At 42.6% G+C, this 18136-nt stretch overlaps 1 protein-coding gene across 11 annotated transcripts in view; it reads right to left on the bottom strand.

Moving 5' to 3' along the window:
- The window catches only part of SEL1L2 (SEL1L2 adaptor subunit of SYVN1 ubiquitin ligase), a 123546-nt gene that overhangs the window by 3954 nt on the left and 101456 nt on the right, over positions 1 to 18136 (bottom strand). For 10 of the 11 annotated variants that reach the window (XM_081556505.1, XM_081556508.1, XM_081556501.1 and 7 more), the window contains 6 exons: positions 14088 to 14150; positions 13438 to 13525; positions 10946 to 11094; positions 9646 to 9811; positions 9454 to 9528; positions 4853 to 5025 (listed from right to left, as the gene is read on the bottom strand). In XM_081556505.1, the coding sequence (XP_081412631.1) occupies positions 4853 to 5025; positions 9454 to 9528; positions 9646 to 9811; positions 10946 to 11094; positions 13438 to 13525; positions 14088 to 14150 (714 nt within the window). The remainder of the gene's footprint in view (positions 1 to 4852; positions 5026 to 9453; positions 9529 to 9645; positions 9812 to 10945; positions 11095 to 13437; positions 13526 to 14087; positions 14151 to 18136) is intronic. The other variant, XM_081556507.1, reaches the window with a different exon arrangement.

Raw genomic sequence — 18136 nt, 5'->3', positions numbered from 1 at the left:
ATAGATCTGTCAAAAATAAAAGTAATTATGGCATTAAGCATTTTTTTTATTTCTCATTTGTCTGGTCTGACCACCTATGGAGTGTTAAAGCTGAAGTTTTAAACACCAGAACAGAATTATTTTCTGGAAAAGCCAAGTTAAAGTTAAATATTAAAATGGCCCTCTCAGAAATACGACAGGACAAAATATACATCTTTTAGAAAGAGTCATAACCTTTCTTAAAGCATTCGGATGGTAAGTTGAAGTAGAGGATTTATTTTGCAAAAAGAGAACTATGTTCAGCAACATGAAAATGAACATTATTTTTCATACAAAGTTAAAAGCACATTATATTTCCTTCCTGACCACTTGCCCAGTCCCCATCTCTTTGAGAGACATAAGCTTCATCTAAATTATTTCATCTGATTGATGATTGTCATTTAAAACTTTATTGCTACTTCTGTCTCAGGTATTCCTTTCGAAAAAGTGTATGGATCCATTATATATTCCAGTGTATTGTCTGTAGATTATAAGATAAAGTCAAGCATGTATCTGCTGATGCTTTTTAAGCTGACCTGTCTTTATCCTTAGAAATGTCTCTTCATAGTAGGCTTCCCTGGTTGCTCAGGCTGTTAAGAGTCTGCCTGCAACACGGGAGATCCAGGTTTGATCCCTGGGTCGGAACGATCCCCTGGAGAAGGAAATGGCTACTCATTCCAGTATTCTTGCCTGGAGAATCCCATGGACAGAGGAGCCTGGCGGGCTACAGTCCATGGGGTCGCCGAGAGTGGGACGCTTCTGAGCGACTATCACTCCCTCACTCTCATGTGCGCACACACACCATTTTGCGCTTTCACCATCATTATGGATGTGTCTCTTCATAGCACACTGTGAACTCTTTGAAAGATGCCTTGTTCTTGTATCCCCAGAATCACACACAGTGTTTCGGGATACAAAACAAGAACTTGATAAATATCTAAGTAAATGAATGAAGAAAAGCAAGGCATGATACCACAGAAATTTAGAATCAGATGTCTTTTAAATCTAGGGATTCATCGAAGGATTCATAGAGGAGATGATATTGGAGCTACTTTTTGAAAAATGGATTGGTCTTCAATGGGCAAAAACGTGAGAGGAGATCATTTCAGCAAATGGGGCAATATGACCTAAAGTCAGGAGGGTGCAGTTGAAGGGTGGGGGAAAGGAAAAGCAGCCTAGAAGATATATAGGGAAATAGTGGCATATCCAGCCATTATTACCAAGGCAGGTTAGGTCAAGGAGGGTTTTGAATGCCAGGGTAAGAAGGTAAGAAGTCTGGACTTCATTAGGCAATAGAAAGTCCGTAAGATTCTCTTATTTTCGTGTTTGTTTGCTTGTATTCATATGTGTGTGTCGTTAGGCAATAGAAAGTCAGTGAGATTCTTTTTTATTTTTGCATTTGCTCGTATTTATATCTGTGTGTGTGTCTGTGTGTGTGTGTGTGTGCGCGCGCGCACGCACGCTTTGGGGGAAGTTAAGCGGCAGAGTAACAGTACCGGAGTTATACCGTTAAAGTATAAAGAATAAAGTGGTGGGGCTTCGCTAGCTGCATGTACGTTAACTGAAGCAATGCTAACATCTGTAACAAACAAACCCCCACATTTCAGTGGTTTAACACATTCAACAGTCCGTTGTGGATGTTATTGGTTGGTGGTAAATTTTCCTGGGATGGTTCTGTGCTACAGCCTCTGGGAGAAGCTGCATCTACTTCTTAGCAGCTTTGGCCCAGAAGTGACACTCTTCCCTTTCACATCCATTCCTTCACTGAAAAGTAGTCACATGGATGTGACGGGAGCTGGGAAGTGTAGTCTCAGACTAGGAGCCATATCCCAGCAGCAAATATTTCCTCCACTGGGGATTACAAATCTTTGGTGGACCGAGCTTTCTCTGCCATACAGTTCAAGGAAGAACACTAGAATGAGAGACCTCTGAGGAGCCTTTACAACAAATAGAAACTTTGGCCTGAACCAGGATAAGGACAAAAGAACAGGTAGTTTAAGTCGAGTGAGCTTAACTTGAAGTCAGATATTGGAGAATGAGATGTTGAGATGTTTCTCAATGAAGCCATTAGGGTAATTAATCTATATCACCCTAGTCCCCAAATCTGCTCCTAAAGAAGGATGAGAAAAATAACCCATGTTTTTGCATTGATTTACCAAGAGTTGATTTGTACCTTTCTTCTTCCAGAAGGCTTAACTACAGAGTTTACCAAAACCCTATTTGATTCTCCGATAAATCCTGTTAAAAATGTTAAGACTCACCTTTTCCACCGGTTTGCATGAGGTTTAAGTAACACAAAGGATGGTGAAGAGCCTTGTTAAAGACATGTGTAATTACTTGATGACTTGGGTACTATCAAATCCTGTTCTCCTAATTGCTTTGCTTTCATTAAACATCCCTGGAACAAGCTTTGGGCTTTCAATTATCCGCATATTTGTTTTAAGAATTAGAAGAAGTGATATCTCATCATTAATTTGACTGCAAGATAGCAAGATTAATTAAACTTGGCCTCTGGGTACTTGGTTATTATTTTACTAATTACTAAACAAAATAAATTAATAAAGACAAAGAGCAATGTCTCCTCATTAACTGAATCTAAAAATTCTAAAATTTCTGTGTCCAGGTCTGAGGTTAAGTGCAGTTTTTCCTTTTTTTTTTTTTTTTTGGTTAAATGTAGAGACTTTCTGTAGGAAAAAATATATGTGTGACTGAGAGACTGATCAAAATGAACTACCCTTGATTTAACAAGAACCCTGACTGAAAAGAATAGAAATGTGACCAGAGAGGAACTTCAAAGTGTTCTCTAGATGTATGAAATGTCTGTCTCGACAACTGCTATTTGACATTGTGAAGAAAGTGCCTAGGAGAGAGCCCAGCAGTGGCTCCGCAGAGGAAAACCAAAGCCCCTGAGGTGGCGGGCAGGCTGTGTAGTTGGCCAACCCTGTGTCCCGACAGAGCCGCTCTCCCCGCTGCGGGGAATCAAGGCTAGATGACCTCACGGTGGTGAGGACAGGGCTGTCAAGTCCTCCTTGACGCACAGGGGGTCAGGAGAGCTCATGTGAATTTAACCCAGGGGGTGGGGTCACTTTTATCTTTCATACAGACAATGATCCTCTCACCAGTGTGGTTCTGTTTTACATGGGGAATGAGGAACAAAAGCTTTAATCCTATTGAAGCCTGATTTAGCAATCCTTCAAATTCTCTTCTGATCTACATAACAGCGATTCCACACACTGTTTCTCTACAAAGCCCTTTCACAAAGGCTTCTCCGTTTCATCCTTAAAGCCTGGGGCAGGGCTGTATCACTGTTTGGTTGACAGATGTGGATGACAGCTGAGAGGGAGGGAGTGTGGTTTGATAACATCCAAAGAATCAACCAGTTTAGCTATTTGGTCCCATCCCCTCTGCCCCCATTTTATAAGCACAGGAAACTTGCACCTCCTAAGAACAGGGATAACAGGCTGCATTTGGATTTGACGTTCTTTCCACAGCTTCGGGTGTCGGGGAAGATGAAGAGTCATCAGGCAAAAGGCAGGCGCAGGGGAGCACAGAAAGGCAAGCATCTCTCCCACTGGACTGTGGGCACCTGAACAAGAAGCCCTTGCTGCAGCATGCAGGGGAGCGGTTGTCAGCTGGGAAATTCCCTGCAATAATTCCCAGTTACTAGCACAACCGGAAGGAAGAAGAAAGCATAGACAATGCATTAATGCAGGGCCCACTTTTCCCACCAGAAACGTGGGGTCAGATAGATCTGGGCTCAAATTCTGGTTCCACCTCCAATGAGCCCTGCAAACTCGGTCCTGTGATTTAACCTGCTCTGTGGCAAAAACGGAGGCCAATGATAGGATGCATCTCATTGAGTGGTTATGTGACTTAAATGAGGTGGTACACACAATACAGCGACACCTGGCTATTTTATCATTACTAATATTTAATGCACCTTTCTCACCCTGTCAGACCCCAGTGCCATCTTCTGTCTTAATTACACTTACTACAGGATTTACTCAATATTCCCTTGTAGTTTTAGCCCTCGTCTTAGTGAACATGCCTCGTCTCCTCAAGGCAAGTGTAGTTTTTAAAGGTTGGAGACCCATCTTCTTGGGCCTCCTAGAGCTCTCAGTGCTGTGTCATGTACACAGCAGGCGTTTCAAAAGACAATTCTGGATCAAAGCACCTCCCAGTATCCAGCTGGGACCTCATTTTCACTGCTTCCTTACTTCTGAGAACTTGAGAATCAGTGGGAAAATTTTTTTTAATTTGTATTTTTTTTGGAGTACAGTTGATTAACAATGTTGTGTTAGTTTCAGGTGTACAGCAAGGTGATTCATATCACAGATTCATACATGTATCTAATCTTTTTAAAATTCTTTTCCCATTTAGGTGATTACAGAGTCAATGGAAACTAATGGAAAGAGAACTGGAGGTGGAAGGGAGTGGGAGCAGAGCCCACTAGTGTTGCTGGAAAAAGTGTGAATTTACTATGAATCAGATCGGTCTAGATTCTTGCCTGGAAAATTCCATGAACAGAGGAGACTGGCGGGCTACAGTCCATGGGATCACAAAGAATCGGACATGACTTATCACACACACACACCACACGCAGTCCAGAATTCTTCTACTTGTTAGTTATGTCCTAAGGCTTCATGGAGAAAATAAATCCGACCTTATGGGGTCTATGTTAGGGTCCATAGTACGAATTGGCCTGTGGGAGGACTCAGCAAATGTTAAGGCTTCTTCTCTCCAGTGATGACATCAATGAAATGGAAAACATTTACACATTTTCCCTCCTGTACCTCCATTGTTACTAGATTTGGATGATTACCAGCACAATTACCTTTGTGATACCTAAACCATGTTCGTACATATAGCCCAGGTTGAACATGGCTTGTGCGCTCTGGTACTTGTCGGCCGCGATGCTGTAATGTGTGGCTGCTGTTTGATAGTCTTTCGTGGTCCCGTAGCCATAGAAATGGTAATCTCCAATTTTCACTCTAGCAAATGCATTGCCTGATAGAAATACCAGAAAGAGAAGAAGAATAACTCAAATGATTCTGGCGTAGTTCCTAGTAACTCAACCTAATGATAATCTATATAGAAAAGGAAAAAAACACTTAGAATCCTACAATCAGGATTAGATATGATTTATGGATATAACACACAATAAAAGCTGTCTTCATTGTAGGATAATTCCCACAGTATAGTACAAATGTTCTTAAAGAGTAAAACATTCTAAATATTTTTTACATGTACACTCTGCTATATTTTTGTTTCTTTTGGCCAGGCTGCGTCTTCATTGCTGCATGTGGGCATTCTTGGGGTGTGGATAGTGGGGGATGCTCTGGCTGCGGTGCCCCGGCTTCTCACTGCCATGGCTTCTTGGGGGCTTCAGTGGTCGTGGCGCACAGGCTCAGCAGTTGTGGTGCTCGGACTTAGTTGCCCTGTAGCATGGGAAATCTTTCCAGACTAGAGAGCGAACTAGTGTCCCCCGCATTGGCAGGTGGATTCTTATCCACCACGCCACCAGGGAAGTCCCAGAATGTAACATTATTAATTTTACCTTTTAGATTCATTTTCTGAAGGTAGGTCAACTGGATCCCATCCCTCTTTGCTCAGGTTTCACTCCTGCAGAAGCTCTGCTCTCCTGCATCGCCAGCTCCTCCCCTTTTCCAGTCCCATCAGTCACCAAACACACTTTGGTATCTTCCGTGAATGACATCAAACCCTTCATCCTATTTCTTCATCCTACAGCATCTCCTTGTCACAACGCCCCATTTCTCGGTTTACCTCACACTCAGCCTTTCCAAAAGTGTGTTCTATACTCGCTGTCTTGAAAGCTTCTCCTCCCACATACTCTTCAACCCCCCCCAGCCAAGCTTATGCTCCCTCTTCCAAGAAACTGCGACTTTCAAGGTGGTCGATAACTTCCATGAAGCCAAAACCCCTGGTCACATCCCTGTCTTCACTGCACTGGGCCACTAAGCCACACTGGAATGCCTGGACCTAACTGCCCAAGTCCTTTCTTCTCTCGACTTCCCTCATGCCCCATAGGCCTCTCCTTTACAAACTCTTGCCTGACATCCTCCACTAACTTCTAAATGTCGGACTGGTAAGGGCTTATCACTGATTTTTTTCCTCCAGCTTCTTTCCCTTCTTTCCTCTTCTCTCCTGCCTTTCCCCTCCTCTCTCCACCACTCTGCTCTGATGGTGTACGTGATCTCATCTAGTTCCACAGCTCTCTTGGTTCACTATTCCTGAATTTGTGTTTATAGTCCTGTCTCTCATAAGCTCCAGATTCTTACAGGTGCCTTCTTGACTTCCCTACCCGGATCGCAAACTTAAGACATCCAGAAGAGATTCTTAACACTCCATTACCCCTTCCTCCAGACAAAATCATTAGTTTCTTTCCTCTGTCAGTGCCAGCACCCCACTTCTCAGGCCATAAATCTAGGAGAATTATTCCCAGTTCTTTCCTCTCACTTTTATTATCAAATCCATCAGCAAGTCCTCTTTCTCTAAAACACACCCATTTTTTGCCCTCTCCTCTACCATCTAGTCTCATCCTGGAATATTACAATAGCCTCCAAAGTGTGCTTTTAGCTCCATTTTTCAATCTATTCTCTGCACAACAGCCAAGATGATATTTTTCACATGCAAAATTGAATCATGGTATTCCCTGTGTGAAAACCCTCAAGTGCCTTCACTTTGCACTTGGAATAACATCCAGATTCCTGACCTGACTTGCAAGTGATGCCTTGTCTGTCTTCTGCCTCCCTGACTATCCTTATTGCTTCTCAATTTCTTGGTATGCTCTGGCCTTCTTCATATTCCTTCAACACACCAAGCTCATCCTTGCCTCGGGATCCCTGCAGTAACATTCTTCAAGCCCCTCTACCTGGCATATTTGGAGTTCCTCATCCTTCTGATCTCACTGCAAACGTTGCTTCCTGCCTAGCACCTTCCCTGACCACTTTGTCAGACTACACTTCAGTAATTATCTGTCCCATCTCCATGGTTTATTTCTTCACAGCATGTATCATTATTTTGTTTACTAGTTTATTTTCTCTCTCTCTTTGATGAGAGAAAACTTTGAAGCTCTTGATTACTAATACAGTCCCAGAACAGGAACGGAACCTGATGAATATTTATGGAATGAGTGGGTACACATGGTAGGGAACTTTTCAGAAAATGCTTTTCCCAGATGTTAAGTATTTTACAATCTTAATTTCCAACAAACAGGAACATATTCATGTTTGAGTAGAAAAAATTCACATGACTTTTTAAGCTATGAGACTTTAGTCTTTTGAAGGCTAATTAGGGATGACCTCTAATGGGGTCTCTGGGGCCTGTGTTTTCAGTCACTAGGACTATGTTGATTGGAAAGATGAGGGAATGCTCATGCAGGACATCCAGTTCAACTGCGGCCAACCCTGATGCACTGTCTAGGCTTACTTGGAAAACCGGAAAGTAACCCTGTGTGATATGGTCCATATCATTAAGGGCTATAGGACTCCTTCTAAGTTTTTCTCCCCATTTGGCCTAAAACAAAGCCTAAAAATTTTTGAAATTGATTCCTTTGGGCTCTGAAGTTCTTTTAACCTTCTGGAATCCTGTACTAAATGTAAACCACCTTTAGCTTTCTGTAAGTAGAAGTAACATTATAAAATTCTTAAGCTGCCAAAGATATTAGTTGTTAGGGTTTGCTTCCCAGGTACTTCAAAATGTACAGGTAGCTGGGGGCAAGACCTTATAGAAATGATGTCCAGAAGAGGGGCCTGGAGGGGCCTGGAGAGGCAAGAGACCCTTTGAGCTCTAAAGAGAAACCTGCTCCATCTTTAATTTTGCCCAAAGCTGCCTTAACTTTTGACCCCAAGATTCCTTCTGCACCATAACCACAAAAGAACAGGACTCTGCATTTTTGAGCTTTACAAGCAGTAAGCAGGATCCCAGAGGTCTCTAAGAATGAAAAGTTGTGAACAAGCAGATTCTCCAGAGGATTCAGCTCCACCCTACTCAGGTGACTGCCTGGGGGCAGGTGGCAATCCTGACAGGCTCCCAGAGGGTCACTAGACAGGGGGAAGGATTTCCCCTCCATTTCACCATCTTGACGGTTCAGCAGCCTCGTCACACACAGCAGCTCCTGAAGGTAAGCACCACCAGTGACTGACTGGAAGCCTAACTTCCACGACTAGATTTCCTCACCTTGAGACAGCCACTCAGCGACTACATCTTCAGGGACACTCATGCCTGACCTCTCTTTTGACACATAATTATTTTTAGTGGTCCGACATTTTTATATTGGTGAATTCTGTTTAATATTAATGTCCTCTCGTTTTCAAGGTCTCTTTCCCTTGGTGCAGCTTCTGTAGCATTTTATAGCTTGGGATAAACTTGTATTTGCTACAATTGAGCTGATTTGCCATAGCTGAGAAATTGCTGGTGTTGTTTCTCCACTCCAAACAAGGTCTCCATTGGATTTTAGAAAACATGGGCTTTTCTTTTTTCGGTAATTTCTCACTGAAATCACACGGATGGCTTGCCGCTGCGGTAGCAGCTCAGCTGGATCTAAGAAGGCACCAATGGTGGCTTTTTCTTCTGCCTCATCAACTGCGAATTGTTTTTTATCCCATTCACTTCTTGGAAAAAAGGGATGATTTGACCTTAGCATGAGATGACTTAAAGAAATTAATTGGAAGTAAAATTGCTCTTACTATAAGACAGTTCCTCACATATCCAAATGCCAATAGTGACAGCTTTGCAGAAGCTCTCTGCTTTTAGTAATATGATTTTAGGGAAAGAATGGAATGAGACACAATGATGCAAATGCCACCTGCCACTGCTTCCCCACCACCCTGTCTACCTTCCTCATCACATGTGATCCCTGTAGCGGGTCCTAGGAACTCCAGGAAGGGGGGAGGGATCGGTTGGATCTTGCTAATTAAATTTTTTTTCTGATGCTACCTACTAATCATTATAATAAGGATCTGAAGTTTGTGGTAATATTCAAAGTGATATTTTAAAAGAAGAATCAAGCAAGTCTTAGAGCCATAAGTAATTTTATCTATAAACTCATTGAAAGATAGGTCATATCTCTGATAAGTTAAAAAAAAAACTCAGCAAATGAGTGACTGAAGTCAGATCAAGAAAACTGATTTCTTGAGTAAAACTGTCATGTTTCAGACAACTGTTTAGGTGCCATGGAGACAGCGCCATAGAAAAATTCCTGCCATATGCTAAACTGGGGATCTTGAGAATAACAAAAGAAATTTCTGGAAATGGCCTCCAAACAAAGAGTGACCCTATCATCACTTTGAAATACCACGTACTAGATATTCTGCACCTTTCTGCCTATGTGCCCAAGAGCTAAGCTGTAGCAAATCAGAGGAATAATAGTGGACGGGGGCCAGGCAGTGCTCATTTTTATCTAAGTTCGGATACCTTGAATGGCAGCTCGATTCCATAGTAGAAATGCCATTGGATACATCTTCTCTTTTTTAAGAATTTTAGCCTTTTCTTAAAAAAAAAAAGAGAGCGAGACATTCCATTAGGAAGGCTTAAGATGCCCCTGTAGTAAAGTCATATATGCATATGTATGATTAGGGAATTGCAGAGAATTTTAACTTATCTTACTAGATTCCAAAATGAATGCTGAATTGCTTTGAGCTACTTCATACCCCATTTCTGCAAGCAGTGCGTACTGAACAAGAGAAGAATCTATATCACCATTCTTATAAGCAAAGTATGCTGTCAGGAATTTCTCAGCCCAGTGGCCTAGTTCACAGACACCTTTATAAAGCTGTGTTTGGAAAGAGAAATGAAGCAGATTAGTTAGCCAATACATGTCATTCCATGCAAATGATAACTGACATCAGTCTTTAGTTCCTCCTGGCTGGTCAGGCCAGGATTTTTGGTCTGAAGCATGGCTTTTGAAAATTATTTAGGGTGAGGGGTTCATACCTTTCATAGGCACAAAGATTATAAGTGTATATTTTATTTGTCTTGAGCTTCAAGTTCCTGAGGCTTATTTTAAATTTGTGTAATAAACTTTTCTGACTTGGAGGCTGTTTGGCAGGACAAGAATGTACCAACTTCTGTTTTTGTTTCCTTTTTAAGGGCCTTACTAGGCACTGCTGCCCTGTGAGGGCAGCTGATGTGGAAAAGAGAGAACGAGCGGAAGACAGTGCCTGAGGGTGCAGGTGACATAACGGTGAGGGAGGTGTGCAGAGCGGTGTGGGGACAACTGTCAACTGCGCTGAACAGCGCTTACGTAACCAAAAGAGGTTAGCCATACATAATTCATTAGGAAGTTGGCAAAGGAGCAAATCTAAAGATAGATTATTAGCTGGCAGCTTTTGAAATGAATTTCAGAGGGGTCAGATTACAACATGGAGGTATTTATATTGGTGCAGGGGAAGTGTTTAATAAATCAATGAAGGACATTAAGATCCTAAAAGCATTCTTTTGAAAAGTGCACCACTATCCCAGGTTAAAAGAATTCACTTTCTCAGGTGTCATCCAAATCATCAGAAAAACCTCAGGACCTTGCTTTCCGGGAAGAAGCAGGCTACATTTTCTAGGCTAAATCAAGCCTTTCACTTCCCAGGTTACAACTCCCAATCCCACAAGAATGGCCAAGTTGCCCTGGCGATTTGATTGAAGAGTGAAACAGAGCTCCCTAACTGAATTCTGAGGAGAGCTCTGAACTTGATGAAAAGCCAGATGCAAGAAAGAGGAAGGATCGTTTCTCTGCCTCCCTTTCCTAGGCTGAGTTACATCACTGCTCTTCCTCTCTGGCAAATGTCAGTATTCACATTGTCAGCTGGAAGAAACAAGATAATATGTATAAAATCAAAGGCACCACAATTTAAGGACAGTTTCACCTCCTCTGTGTGACAAATGAAAAGTACTTCAGAAACAGCTCTTGATTTACCTCCACAGCGGTTCTGCATGATCGCAACACTCCTGTTCCTGTGGCGTACATCTTGGCCAGGTAATAAATGGCTAGGGGCTGCCCACTCTGAGATGCCAAGTAAAAATACTTGAAGGCAAGTTTATAATCCTTCCATACTCCAGAGCCAGCTGAAAATTTAAAATTATTTTGAGCCACCCCTTATTTACATTATTTTTTTACATTATAATCTATGCATGTAATGGTCATAGTGATTCCTGCTATTTTAAAAAGGTTGAGAAGAGTCAGGCAAAAGTCAAGCTGCTCTCGATCCACTATTTGGGGAGGGGAAAGTTGAGTTAGATTAGAAGTAAGAGTATGGAAATGAATGTTCTCTGCCCATTCAGCGAACTGAAGGAGAAGGACTGTCTAGTCTCATGAAAATATCTCCTCAGTATGGTACATATTGTTAATGAAGTTAATGGAAAGGAGACCAAGCGGTAGTCTCTGAGGACCAGAAGCCCCTCTATGATGTGTGCTACCATAACTGTCGTCCTTCCATACCAGAGGGCCAGTATAGCTCCTCACAGATGTAACCAGGGAGTTTGGGGCAGGCAACTCCCAGCTCCAAGGGGCCCAGCTCAGACTCAGCTCATGCTTGGAGCAAGGAGAGGTATTTGGAGCTGGTGTGGAGAATCAGCTACTCCCAGAAGCTGGGGTTCTTGTCGTGGTTCTCCCATTACTCCTTTGGTGACTTGGGCACCTTGGGGCACAGCCTTTGCAAGAGGAAGGGCTTTCTTTAGGTGGTTCTGAAATTGCCTCCCAACTCTAACATTTCTTAGTCTTCAGAAGCAGTGCCATGTTGCTGCTGAGAGCAGCGGCTCTGGAGGTAGATCCTTTGGGTTAGAATCCCAGATCCACTGAGTGTGTGATCATGTGAACTCGTGTAAGACATGTGACCTCAATATGGCTCAGTTTGCTCTTCTATAAACTGTGGGATACCCCGCAAGATGTGTTGAGAGGACTAAATGAGTAAAAACGTATCAAGACTTAAACATCAGCCATAACTATTACCCTAATTTTAGAAGCTTGAGGAATCTGATGGACCCTGGGGCTGAGATTTGGAATAAACTAGAAGGACAAGCTATCTCAGGCAACCTTCCAAGATGTACAGAACAGACTCTCCAGCTGGGCTATTGTGGAAAATGCTGGCTGACCTCTAGGCCAGATCTGGCTTCCTGATGATGCATCTGCTCCTGCCCTTGCTCCACCTCTGATGGGACAGACCAAAACAGAATACTCAGATATATTTGGATCACTTGGTTTGTGTCTTGGCCAATCTCTTTCTCAGTCCTTACAAAAATGATTACAAATCTTCCAGGCTTTCTGAGATCACCTACCTCAATCACTCCACCTTTGTTCTCAGATAATGACTGTACCTCTGAGCTCACTAAAGGAACCCTCTCGTTATCTTTCCTCACTTGCCTCTCTCCCCAGATTTGCAACTGCACCATTTGTTTCATCTCTCCAGTTTTTGAGGATGAGAAATCCCTCCTCTTTATCAAAGCTTGTGAGGCTCCCTGGACCTGATCAGATACTTGCAGATTCGCCACTTGTCAGGTAAGATCAGAAATGCCACATAAATTTTTCCAGAACCTCTTCATCAATTATCTCATTTCCCCAGTGACACATTAACCACCTCCATTGGCTGACTCTCTTTCATTTTTCTGCAAAAAATTATACTCAGATCTCTCACCATCTTAAAAACAACTCTCTCTTGATTCTTGGTCTCCCTCATGATATTATCTCATCTCTCTCCTCCATTTAAAGGCACACTACTTCCAAGAATATTTGGACTCATCTACCTCTCCACCTCGCATGTACCCCTCAGCCCACTGTATATGGCTTCCCTCTCAACCAGTTCGATGATGTGACAAACGTCCTCCTTACTGATAAGTTCCACAGATAGGTTGCCCTTTTTTTCAAAAAGTGAGAACCAGGTTTTTCACTGAATTTCAGAGGAGTATCATTCATTTACTCTTTCTTGAAATTTCTACTTACCCCTTGTCCTCCTCCCCACGCCATCCCTCCGACTGTGCCTTTTCAGTCTTCCTGTGATGACTCTTTCTTTGCCCATATTTTCAATATGGCACCAAGGATCACCAGATTTCTTATAGTGGCCTACCGCTCCTTTCTCTTACACTCTCTCTCCGTTCGCTTTGGAACCTCGGCTACTCTTAACTAACATCTATATGTTGATGCCACCCAAATCTTTCTCTCCAAGTTTGACCTTTCTTGTGAGTTTCATGCTTGCTCAAACTTGGCTTTTTAAGGTGAACTTTCTGGTTGTACCTCATTGCCCCCTCCCCTAAATAGTGTACTTTTCCTTGTCTTCTTCAAATTCCTCCTCAAACTGCTGCCTGATTGTTCTGTCTAAACCATCCACACCAACCCTTTGATTCGTGTTAAAAAAGGAGCAGACTTAATGATGCATTTGTCATCCTAAGTAAAGCAGCCACATGTATAGTACTTACAGTAGTACATGAAGCCTAACTGAAACTGTGCATTGGGCCATCCCTTCTCTGCAGCTTTCTGAAAGTATTTAAGTGCTTCTGCATAATTCTGCAAGATAATTACACTTTGTTACTCAAAGGTACATGCATAACTCCATGGTAACAATTGCCTTCCACTTTTTTAGAGAGTGTAGTTAGTGCCCTATGTGATTTAAGCTAATTAAAATTGTATCAGAAGTATTACACATTTTATTTCATTATTATATTAGATTCTACTAAGAAATGATTATCTCATTATCATTGTAAATTATGCCTTTTCCTACACTGACAATAGGTTTTGTTAGATATTGGGGAAAGGTCACTCAAAAGACAGAAGTTAAACTAAGAAGACAAACTTGTCTATCCAAAAAAAAGTCCTCTTGGGTTAGATGATTTCTAAGGTTACTTAGAATCTATGATTCTAAGATATTAATTAGGGTTGTTATTCTTGTCACAAGCTTACTCTATGTCTCTGGCAAATATTTCACTGGATTATTTTATTTTGTATTATCAGATATGATACCTCAGTAAACCTGGTAATAGAGACTAATTCCTTTAAATTATTCAATGGTCATGAATTTCACCCTAGTCAATTTCTAGAAACATGAAAGATGATAAACTATTTAACTTACCACAGGAACTCCTTTCCCATAAAAGTAAAGAAGACCAAGCCCATGAAGACCAATTGCATTGCCCTAGAACGGGTTTAAAAATCGAAGTAAAGTCTTAGCAGAATTCATGATAAGGAAAAGTATTGCAAAATCATTCATAATGTTTGAAACACGCACAATGGGAGGTGAATTAAGGCAGGTTAATGAGGCAGTTGACATTATTCTGATCCTCTCTAGTTTCTCCTTTCACACTTTCATAGCCCCCTTCTGACTAGAAAAGAGGGAAATGAAAGACACATCTTTCCTCCAATCTTCTTTTTCTTACTTTTTTAAAATTAGAGAATGATTGCCTTACAACCCTGTATCAGTTTCTGCCATACAACAGTGTGAATCAGTTATAAGTATACAAATACCCCTCCCTCTTGAACCTCTGTCCCAATCTTTTGTTCAGCATTTATTTAGGGATTGCTTTGTGTGACTCCACAACAGGCATCAGGCAGAGGTAGGAGGTGAAAGTCAAAAGATACTGAGGCAAACCAGACAGCACCTGCCATGTCTAAAGGCAGCCTGATAGGTCCGTGGGCTCTGACCCACTAGGAAGGACCTCTTAATCACAGCAAATGCAGTGAGTCCTATAGTGGAAACAGATGGACAGTGTTGTGGGCACCCCTGAAGAGGGACACTCAACTGCCTGATTGAGGCTAGGGACTGAGCAGATTGAGTTGTTAGAGGTGGTGACATTTGAACTGGGTCTTAAAGGATGTGTAGGAATTTTTCAGAAGGGAGAAGTCTACCTAAACACTTGCTACCTGCTTTGGGCAAAGGAGGTTGATGTAAAAGGCCAAATAACATTTTAGAGACTCTGTGGATTTCAGTCTAGCCATTGTGGATGGTAAAGCACTGTTGGCTTATGTTTTTTTATTCAAAGTTTACTGCTTATTAGGTTTATAGTATTTCCTCAGGAACTTAAGTTCTGATAGAAAACTCTCCAAATTTCTTTTTACTGCCTGAACATATTCACTTTTAGTTATTTTTAATAATTTAATAATTGAAATGTAATTATTACAGATACAGATAGAGTACTCCTTGGTGAGACAGAAATAGCACATAGCTAGAGACAGCATAGTTCAACAACTATTTCAAGGTGCTAAACTTTGGACCTATCTATATTCAAAGGGCCAGCTAGTGTAAGAATTCTTGAGGACAGTCTATGTGCATTTCAAACAGCTGGTATATGTCTATTGTCCTCTTCCCTCTTCTCCCCTGACTACATCTACCTGTAGTCCCAGGAGTTTGAGGATAGTCTGCTCTGAGGGTAAAGCCTAGTGTAAGGCATGTGGTAAAATACTGAATCTATCTCCTTTTAGCTACCCTCATTTATTCATTTTTTATTTTTTTATACCTTTTTATGTAGACCTTTTTCAAAGTCTTTACTGAATTTGTTGCATTGCTTCTCTTGTTTTATGTTTTGTATTTCGGCCTTGGGGCTTGTGAGATCTTAGCTCTCCGACCAAGGGTTAAACTCGCACCCCCTGCATTGCGAGAAGTCTTAACCACTGGACCACCAGAGAAGTCCCTATCTTCATTTAGATATTGAGAAAAATGAGAGGGAAGGGAAATGAGAGGAAGGAAAAGGGAAGGAGGCAGAAAGAGAAAGGTTAGAATACTGGGGACAAATTCCTTTCTTTCTTTAAGAGCATCCCTGGGGAACCAGGGCTCACTGGATGACTCACCAACCGTTTAAGGCCCAGAGTAATGGAAATGAGTTTGAGCAAATGCCGGGAGGTGGTGAAGGACAGGGAAGCCTGGCGTGCTGCAGTCCACGCGGTCACGGGTCACAAAGAGTCAGACACGACTTAGCGACTAATCAACAACAGAACCTATTTAGAACGTTCAGATCAAGAGCAGCCAAGTCAGATACCCCCCGAGCCATGCAGGTGATATAAGATGTACGTAAGCCAGGTTATGGGGGAGAGTTGGAGACTGAGGCGAACCAAGAGTGCCTGCCATGTCTAAAGGCAGCTGCACCTCCTCTGCTCAAGCCCACTGTCCTCATGCGGAATGGCCACCTCATGTGCTCAGCTCTTCTCATTTTCCAAGAAAAGCTGGACATCCAGATTTTGATATGAAATTCCCTAATTTTTAAAACTCCTTCCAAGCCGAAAAAAACATATGCGTAGGCAATCCCTCTCCCTATACATAACTTCCACTTTAGGACTCAGTGCTCTGCTGAGATGAACTGACATGAACCTAGGGAGCAGATGCTCATATTAGGGAAATATTTAAGGAACTCTTATGAGGAACTGGGCTTCCCTGGTGGCTCAGATGATAAAGCGTCTGCCTGTAGTGCAGGAGACCCGGGTTCCATCCCTGGGTCGGGAAGATCCCCTGGAGAAGGAAATGGCAACCCACTCCAGTATTCTTGCCTGGAAAATTCCATGGACTGAGGAACTTGGTAGGCTAAAGTCCATGGAGTTGCAAAGAGTTGGACATGACTGAGCGACTTCACTTTCACTTATGAGGTACTAAGACCACCGCCCTACTCTCAGTGGAGAGACATGGCCTTCAGACAGTAGGAGAGAGGGCACAGGGTAGAAGCAGTCAAGTTCTAGCAGTGTGCAGAGGGAACACAGGGCTCGTTCAGAAGAGGGAGAAGACGAAGTGTGCCGAGGAGGCAGGGAAGGCTTTGTGGAGGGAGAGAGGACTGAGCTGTGTGCTGGGGGATGCGTGTTCAGAATGATTCTGGGAAAGGAGAGGGGAGGACAAAAGTGTGAAAGTGGAGCTGGGCCTGATGTGTCCACAGTTGTGAGTGAGAAAACCAGAAGAATATGGTCCGACTTGGGCCCAGCATCACATTGGATAACTGGTCATGTTTCTGAGTAAGATACAAGAAGTCAGAAAGTCCATAGCTTTGGAAACAAATTTAAAAAGCATCAGTTCAAAAACGAAAAACAACAGTAAAAGAAGATTATGGGGCTTCCTTGGTGGCTCAGTGGTGAAGAATCTGCCTGCCAGTGCGGGAGACATGGGTTCGATCCTTGGTCTGGGAAGATCCCGTATGCCACAGGGCAACTAAGCCCGTGTGCCCCAGACCCCGTGCTCCACCGTAAGAGGAGCCACCGCAATGAGAGGCTCCTGCACCGCAATGACAGAGTAGCCCCTGCTCACTGCAACTAGAGAAAAGCCCATGCAGCAACGAAGACCCAGCATAGCCAAAAGATGATAATACTAAATTTTAAAAAAGAGAAGCGTACAAGTGTGCACGAGTGGGATACAGAAACTCTATACTTTGGTAGTGAGCCCAAGGGAGAAATCTAATAAGTTGTCCTGGAGATGATAAAGGATTACATGGTCATGTTTACCTGATGCCACTCAGAAGAATGACTTTAAATACAATGTTAGATTTCCTCCATAAGGGAAGGTAGCTCAGGCTTAGAACACAGTAGCTCAGATCACAACTGGTTACACAGCCCTGAATGGCTCGGGGGCTGGGTTAGTTTATACACTCAGCTCCCTGGCGTTGTTCTTTTACGCTGACAGATCAGCACTATTTGCTGTTACGTTACCCCACCTCTTTTTCAGTCTGCTTCCTTGTCATCCTAATCTAATGGTATTCTGGATGACTGTCTTGCTGAGCAACAATTTCATATAAATTACAAGGGAGAGGAGCCGACTACCAGCCTTCTCAGTAATTTACACCATAATAGCAGCAGTTCCGAGGTGCTAGTCATTTATAAATAGGCTCCTAAAGCAGCGTGTGGGCTTTTAAAAAGCAAGAACAGTTGAAAATATTCCCCATTTGAGCACATCTCTACTGCCAGTGTTGCAGTAAGATGGTGTAAGACAACAAAAGGCTTTCTACCCTGCAGGGATAGAAACTTTATCAAGGCTGCTCTCCAACGTTAGGGTGGGGGGTGTTGCTATGAGGATGTCTTTTATGCACCAAAGGGGTTTAGGGGAGTATGCTAAATTTCACCTGACAGATCCAGCCTCACTGAGCATAAGAACCAAGGCAGGAACTTCAATGGCAGGAGCCATAGTACACGATTCCTCTGTTTCCTCACATATAC

This window comes from Giraffa tippelskirchi, chromosome 13, assembly GCF_054371585.1.
Source record: "Giraffa tippelskirchi isolate mGirTip1 chromosome 13, T2T-mGirTip1v1.2.pri, whole genome shotgun sequence".
In the NCBI taxonomy this organism is placed as follows: Eukaryota; Metazoa; Chordata; class Mammalia; order Artiodactyla; family Giraffidae; genus Giraffa; species Giraffa tippelskirchi.
The sequence above is the reverse complement of the archived record's forward strand: the minus strand, read 5'-3'. Positions and strand labels throughout refer to the sequence as shown.